Genomic DNA, 7,661 nt, shown 5'->3' with positions numbered 1-7,661 from the left:
CCCACCCCAAACCCTATACCCATCCCTATCCCTACCCCCATCCCTATCCCTACCCCTATCCCTATCCCTATCCCTATCCCTATCCCTACCCCTACCCCTATCCCTATCCCTATCCCACCCCTCCCTCTCCTGCTCCCCCCCTGCGCTGAGGCCCGCACGCGGCACCCGCCGCTGCCGCGCGCCGCCCCGCGCCGAAGCGCCGCCGCCCGCCGCACCCCGCTCCACTTTCCCACGGCCGGCGGCGCGCGGCCGCGCCAACACTCCCCCCAACCCCGCTCCCAGCCGAGGGGGCGGGGCTCAGCCACCGGCCCGCGGCAATTGGCTGAGGCCGGGGCACCGTCTGCCAATGGGGGTGGCGGGGGCCGCGCGTGGCGGTGCTTGGCGGTGGGCGGTGGCGGGTGTGCTCTGCCAGGCTGCCCGACCGGCTGCTGCCTCCGGCCCGCCCGGCCGCCTCCTGCCCTGCCTTGCCCTGCCCTGCCCTGCCTGGCCAGGCCCGCCTGCCCGCCCGCTTGCCGCCGGCCCGCCCGCCCGCCCTCCCCTCGGCGGGTAAGAGGCGAGCCGTGGGAACGCTATGGGGGAGACGGGCGCCGGACGAGGCGCGGGTCGCGCACTGGGCGCCCTCCTCCCGCGCAGCGCACGCCGCCTCCCCGACGGCCGCCCGCGTCCCGCTGTGACCACCGCCGTGACCGCCGCCATAGCCATGAAGCGGGCGCACCCCGAGTACAGCTCCTCGGACAGCGAGGAGCTGGACGAGGCCATCGAGGTGGAGAAGGAGAGCGCGGACGAGAATGGGTGAGCGTGAGGCGGCCCCTGCCATCTCCTCAGCCCCGCGGAGCACCGGCACCCCTCCGGCTCCCTTCCCCGCGGTGGCGGTGCTTATGGTGATCGGTGTACCGCTATTCCCTGCAGGAACCTGAGTTCGGCGGCGGGCTCCATGTCTCCCTCCACCACCTCGCAGATCCTGGCCAGGAAGAGACGCCGAGGGGTGAGTGTCTTCCTCCCTCAGACCCGGTTACCCCTCAGTCCCCGCCGCCCGCCCCTGACCCTCTGCTTTCTGCCCTAGATCATCGAGAAGCGCCGCCGCGATCGCATCAACAACAGCCTGTCCGAGCTGAGGAGGCTGGTGCCCAGCGCCTTTGAGAAGCAGGTAGCGCTCTGGGATCCTCCGCTCTGCTTCCCTGCTGTTCCTGGGAGGAAGGGTCATTCACCCCTCTTTAACATTTCTGGATCTGCCTAAACCGCGCCGTGCTTCCCTTTCTCTCCTAGGGATCGGCCAAGCTGGAAAAAGCTGAGATTCTGCAGATGACTGTTGATCACCTGAAAATGCTGCATACAGCAGGAGGGAAAGGTAAAGTTAAGTGCCTGACAGTAGGTGAGCAGCTCTGCAGAGAGGCTGCTATGAGAGAAGTGCGTTTCCCAGCATGGGGTGTGCAGAGTGCTGTGGGAATGCTTGGAGAAACTGAATATAAACTGTAAGGTTTCATGAGGAATTTGGGACTTTCTTCTACTTGACAAGATTTGTGGCATCACTAGCACTGAAGCGAGCTCTAGGTTGTTCTAGGGGAGAAACTACAAGTCTCTACTGATGTGTCTGTACTGCTAGAAGGCTTTTGGCAACTTGGAAAACTCAGAGTTTTTGTTGTTGTCAAGTGCTTGTTTCTCTAACTTTTAGAAAGTTCAGAACAGAAACTAGAAAGAAATACAGGCTGAAATAAGTAGTGAAGAGAATTGGCATAAACTATGAAATGCACTTTTAGGGAAGAAGTATGTTGTCTGCCCAATTCCCTTCTGATAAGTTAGGACTTGTGTTTCTAACGAATTTCACTGCACTGTGGTTTTGCTTGCACTGGGGGAGACACGGAAAGAACAAAAGTACTTTCCTCCACTGCAGTGTGCAATTCCAGTTTGAAAATGGCAGTCTGTGACTGGTCTTGGGACTTGCAGCATCACAGCACAGATATAAAAGAAAAGCTTGTTAGACAGAAAAGAAGGAGAAAAAAAAAGGAGCTTGGCAGCTAATCTATGGTTGAGACTACTAACCACATCCAAGTGAAATATGCTTATAGGGGAGGGTGGAGTGGGGAGGCTGCATGCAGACAGCGACTAGAAAACAGCATCTTGAGACTCCATTCTTTGTTCTCTTAGGTTATTTTGATGCTCATGCTTTGGCTATGGACTATAGGAGTCTGGGCTTTCGAGAGTGCCTGGCTGAAGTTGCTCGATACCTGAGCATTATAGAGGGTCTGGACGCCTCTGATCCTCTGCGAGTTCGCCTTGTGTCTCATCTCAACAACTATGCCTCTCAGCGGGAAGCAGCAAGTACTGCGCACACTGGCATTGGACACATTCCTTGGGGCAGTGCCTTTGGACATCATCCTCACTTATCTCACCCGTTGCTGCTGGCTCAAAATGGGCACGGTAATACCAGTACTACAGCATCTTCTGCAGAACCACATCACCAGACCAGAATTGCTGCCCCCCATGCTGAAACTTCCTCACTCAGAGTGCCCCCAAATGGCAGCGTTGGACCAGTGCTCCCCGTGGTCACATCTACTACCAAACTGTCTCCTCCTCTGCTCTCCTCCATGGCATCTCTCTCTGCGTTCCCTTTTTCGTTTGGCTCCTTCCATCTGCTGTCCCCCAGCGTGCTGAGCCCATCTACACCAACGCAGTCAGCAGCCCTTAGCAAACCATACAGACCATGGGGGACTGAGATTGGAGCCTTCTAAGAACTAACTCTTAGTGAGGGTGGGGAAGCCTACAAGCCTAGCTGAGCTAGGTTATGCTACGGTTAAAGTTGAAGTTCTTAATAACTGGGACAAAGGTACAGCTTCACCTTAACTAACTGTCTGAAAACTAGCTCTTTGGATTTTTCTTTTTTATCCCTACATTTTTGTATTAGTAATTTTGTTAGGATTTTTTTTCAGTGGTTGCTAATGTTGTCCGAAAATAAAATTACAATAGTGGTTGTTAACACTTGTGTTAGATCTGTGCTGAGGATTTAAATCACTTTTGTAAACAATTTGTTTCAAATGTTTCATTTTTCCTGAGTACGTCAGACTGCCTTTTTATGAAGATCTGTCACCTAGAATTGTTAGCAGCAGCTTGTTCAGTTTTTCAAGACCACTCTTCTCAGTGCTAACGAGCTGTGGTTTTGTGTTTTGACACTGAGATGTTCTATAAAGAATTACTCTTTTTGTAAACTATATTTGAGTCTTACATTTCTGAACAGAGCGTTGACAAATCAGTTGGACCAGCTTTTATCTAAGAGCTCAATTTCTGTTTCTTCTGCAGTGGTTTGGTCTTAATTCTATTCCCTAGTGGACAGTTTCTCACATCTGTAACATTATTTCTTCCACCAAAAAGAGCAGTATGAGCAAACTCTAGAGTGGTGAGGGTACACAAGCCAAATTACATGCTATGTGGTGGTGGGTTTAGTTGCTGGGGAAGTGAAGAGGGAGAGGGAGGAAAGTTGTCACCTGCAATAGTCTTCCAGCTGGAGCTGGACATATGTTTATTCATTTCATAGGGCCAGATTCCTACAGTGGAGTGATTGTTCTATTGACCTGTATTCTTCGGTAGCTGAGGTCAGGCTCCTTCCCCTGTGTGAGCTTCAGACTTACACCTGAAGTGGATGATGCTGGTATTTAAATAGCCAATGGAGTAGTACAGCAGGAACCTGTTCAGTGCACAGCCTTGTTACTTAACAGATACATCCTAACCCATTGATTTTTTCTGGGGTGATCTGCTTTTAGGTGCAGGTCAGTGCCACCCCTCATTTTGTAAGTGCTCTGCTGCATTCTTGTGTGTGTGAATGTGTGTGCATGTACATCCATATTTTGGTTGATTTCGTAAGAATCTTAATCTGAACAGGTTTATCTACTGAGTTCCATTGGACAGGGTTTGACTGCTCTTGTATTTGTGTTGTGGCTAAATAAAAGAGAAAGAACAAAGTATTTTAAACTACATGCTTGTCTGATATATATCAGTGGGGAATTCTATGCCTCTGGGTATCATGGGAGATGTCAAACAATTGCTGCTTAGTCCTGCTGTGGGCATTTGTATTTACTTTTTTTCTTGAATACTATGGCATAGTTGGTTACACACCACAGTGCCTCAGAGTAACAGTCGAGGGAAGGAGAACATGGGATTCATTTTGCATGTCACTTTTACTCACCTGCAGTGTGTGGGCAAGACAGTGAACGCACTCAGGTTACTGCAGAAGAGGAGGTTAAAGCTGCACTGCATCTGAATACTCCTACTGATTTGTATTGATATTAAAAAGGGATAATCTTTAAAAATGTGGAGTCTTATGAGAACTTTATGTGTCCTAAAGTGCTGGAGCAAAGTTTTGTACCTAACAAAAAGTCTGATTAATTCACATTCAGTGCATTAGAACAAAATCTACCCAAGGGCTTCTATGGATCCTGTATTTGTTACTGAACTATACTACCGGTGTCTTACACTTTTTCTTTAAGTAAAAACCCAACAGGCTGACACATAGGTATCTTTTCTCCAAATGCAGTCCATGCTACCTGCAAATCTCTACCTGCAGAACACCAACGACTTTTCCTGGAAGTACGTCACTTCTTCCCTGTATGTTTGAATTTGTAGTATGCTTGCAGTGGTAAATGGCACATCCTTGTCTGGATTTAGCTTTGCCAGAATAGCAGAAAGAGTTGGCCCTGTGGGAGACGAGAGCTTTGTTTAAAGTGGGGCTCTCGAGCCAATTAAGGAGTGGCATTGATGGGAGGCTTTCTCGGAAGGAGGATTGCTGTGAGGAAAAAGTGGGAGAGCATTCAAGTGCATAACCTTGTTTTACCTTCCTCCCTAGGCTGTAGGAGACCACTGCTAGAAAGGCAAAAGGCAAAACACTGTGGGAGCTGGAAATACATAGGTGTTATTAAGGACAGATTACAGAGCATAGTATTTCATGTAGAAACATGAAATAAGAGGCTGTAAAACTCCAAATCCAGTTTCCTTTTCACAGTGTGTATTGTCTCCCATTTAATTATGCTCTGCCCTGTCCGTAATAGGTTTTTATACCAAATTAACAACTCCTACCTAGAAGATTGCTATAGTGCATGCAACTATTCTTTAGATCTTTTAATAAATGGCAGTGCTTCTCAGCCTTTTAATGGTTATTTCATTGACATTCAAATGACTTTGCCTGCCTCTAAATAGCTGGCTCTTTTGTGTGGAAAGACCCCTATAATTATTTTTGTCCCACTGTCCTATTCTTGAACAGACTTCAGAAGCAGAGAGTGCAATAAAAGTTTAGCTGCTGGTGTTTGTATCTACTGTCGTCTCTTTCCATTACCAATAGCAAAGGTATTAATGAAAAGAACGAATTTTATTCTTTTTTTTTTTTTTTTAGTTTTAGAGACTCAAAACCTACTGATTGTTATTGTAGAAGGAAATGAAAAAAAACTAGGAACTCACAAAACCTAGTAAGTCAAAGGGAAAGAGCACTGGCCCAGAAGCTGAAGCACCAGGATTGGAAGTCCAAGATTATATTACTACTTGTGCTGCTAACTTAATAAATTATGCTTGGTGATCACTTAATCCATACGTGTTTTGTCAGCTGCTAAAAAAGGAGTGCAGGATTTGTTCTCCTTTCATCAAGAGACAGTGGTAGCTAGAAATTTTCTATGTGAATGACAAATGTTGGGTTTTTTTCTTTCTCAAAACCTGCACTTTTGAGGTATTTTGCTATTTTTCTTTCATGTAGGATGCCAAAGACAGACTGAAAAAGGCAAAATAAACTTGCTTCTGTAGACATCAGATATCTCTTGAGCCCAAAATATTTACTTGTTTACCCTATTACAAAAGAGCAATTCAGGAGCACAAGCTTAACCAGAGGGGATGCTGGAGAAGAAAGGAAATGCATATGTGACTTGATCCCATGACCCCCCAGCTACTTTCAATTGCTTTGGATGAAGTGTGTCTGCCCGGGAAATCCTCAGGCTAAAGTTTTGTGTGGGAAGTAAGATGATGGGTTATTTCTTATGAGCTAGTATTATCTTCCTTTATCAACTAAGCTGGATTTGAGTGCAGAGTAAATGTAAGAGGCTGGTAAATGCTGCATAAATGCAGATCCAAACATTTGGAAATCCATTCTTGCTCTGGCATAAAGGAATAGCTCATGAAAGTGACACTTTTTAGCTTTTGGAAAGAAGCTGTCAGTAGTTCTTAAGACAGTTTCTGTTCAGCACTCCTGTCTTAACACTAGTAGCATGACAGAGTTTATTAGGATCATGCTGAAAACTCTCTGAATCTTGGCTATTGCTCTCTTCACTCACACATCAGCATGAGAGTCCCCAGGTGACAGCAGCCTTCCTAGACTGCTGCATAGCAGTGGGAAGCCTGCCAGCTTTTCTTCCAAGCAACAAACAAGCCCAAGTGAGCACAGATAAACTGAAATCCTTCTTCCTGTTTCATATTGTGTGCATATTCACAGGCGCTTGTTGCCAGAAACTCCCAGTTCGGATTGTAACATACTCTGTGTGGAGCTGGAAGTCTCTGTAGTGAATAACATGGAGGTCATGGGCTTTGTCTTGGAAGGCAACAAAAATGATTTACAAAGCCCTCTTCTGAGGCCTTACATGAAAGCTTGCAGAGATGTGTTGTGGTACTGGTGACTCAGTATGGTGAAGCACGAATAAGCCCATGTATTAACCAGCCTACCCAGCCTCGTGGAGCAGAGCGTGCTTTCTCTGTAACTGAATGCCTCTCTCTCTACTTGCCCAGCTTATAAATAAAAACTAGAACAGTCCTTTTCTTCTGTAGCCAGAAGATGCAGGCATTGACTCATGCTTGCAACACAGCAGCTTGACTGCAGTAAATGTTGAAATGCCAGTGCCTAGTAAGATACAGACACTTGAAGATGTCTTTTGGGTGTCTGAAGTGTTCATTTGGTGAAAGCTTTTATTGAGGAAGTGCTTGGCTATTTTATGTTGTTCTCTCTTATTCCAGCTAGTCCCACACATATTTTTTTCTCTGGCAAATTATACTAATTATTCCTGCAGGTTGAAGGAGCAGACCAAACTGCCTTGATTTGACATGTGCTGTGCAAGCCTGCCCAAGTCTTTCCAGAAGAGCACAGTTCATAGGCAGAGGCTCTCTTCCAGCTGGTTCTTCTTTTTAATTTGTCATGTAACACAGCTGTATAACACTGAACGGGCTTATCTAAGTGCTCAAAAGAGCTGAGCACTAGGGGCATTGTTCCCTGCTTATAAGAGGCCTTAACCAAGTCATATTGCTCAGACCTTTTCAGAGTCTTTTATGAGGCTGCTTTCTTCAGGTGAAGCCTCCTGGAAAGGAAGGTGGGATAGCTGGAGCCAGTTCTGCATGTTGTCTGCACAGCTGCTTGTCGGGGCAGCTTCAGCACAGGGAGAGTTTTGCAGACCACTCTCTTCTCTCTGCGTTGGCAGAGAGGCTTCTTGGAGCTTTCCGGGTGGCATGTATTTCTCCAAGATAAGCTGTAAAACTAGACACAGCCAGTAGTAACAGGTTAGAACTGATGGTATGTGCGTTTCTCTGTTTTGCACCCCTTTCTCAGAAGAAACGATGTTGGAATAGAAAAGTTGGTGGAAGAGCTCTGCAAGAGAATGGCAGGGAACAGGAAGGAAGACTGATGTGCAGGATCAGAGGAAAACTGA

The 7,661-nt window shown here is 47.2% G+C and overlaps 1 protein-coding gene across 1 annotated transcript; it reads left to right on the top strand.

Annotated features, from left to right (window-relative positions):
* Nucleotides 1-472: 472 nt before the first annotated feature.
* HEY1 (hes related family bHLH transcription factor with YRPW motif 1) lies at nt 473-3,206 on the top strand. Its single transcript, XM_061342804.1, has 5 exons — nt 473-792; nt 910-985; nt 1,064-1,147; nt 1,267-1,348; nt 2,146-3,206. Exons 1-5 carry the CDS (start codon nt 572-574, stop codon nt 2,727-2,729), a joined length of 1,047 nt encoding a protein of 348 aa, XP_061198788.1. The 5' UTR covers nt 473-571; the 3' UTR covers nt 2,730-3,206.
* The last annotated feature ends 4,455 nt before the right edge of the window (nt 3,207-7,661 follow it).

Source organism: Neopsephotus bourkii, unplaced genomic scaffold (genome assembly GCF_033783945.1).
Source record: "Neopsephotus bourkii isolate Nb327-2 ecotype Australia unplaced genomic scaffold, CSIRO-AGI_Nbou_v1 NB_1820, whole genome shotgun sequence".
NCBI classification, from domain to species: Eukaryota; Metazoa; Chordata; class Aves; order Psittaciformes; family Psittacidae; genus Neopsephotus; species Neopsephotus bourkii.
The sequence above is the reverse complement of the archived record's forward strand: the minus strand, read 5'-3'. Positions and strand labels throughout refer to the sequence as shown.

Excerpts from the sequence above, each read along its gene's own strand:
- HEY1 (XM_061342804.1), top strand. The coding sequence starts at position 572 with ATGGGGGAGACGGGCGCCGGACGAGGCGCGGGTCGCGCACTGGGCGCC. Across the intron at positions 986-1,063 it reads CCAGGAAGAGACGCCGAGGG|ATCATCGAGAAGCGCCGCCG; the intron begins GTGAGTGTCTTC and ends TTTCTGCCCTAG. Across the intron at positions 1,349-2,145 it reads GCATACAGCAGGAGGGAAAG|GTTATTTTGATGCTCATGCT; the intron begins GTAAAGTTAAGT and ends TTGTTCTCTTAG.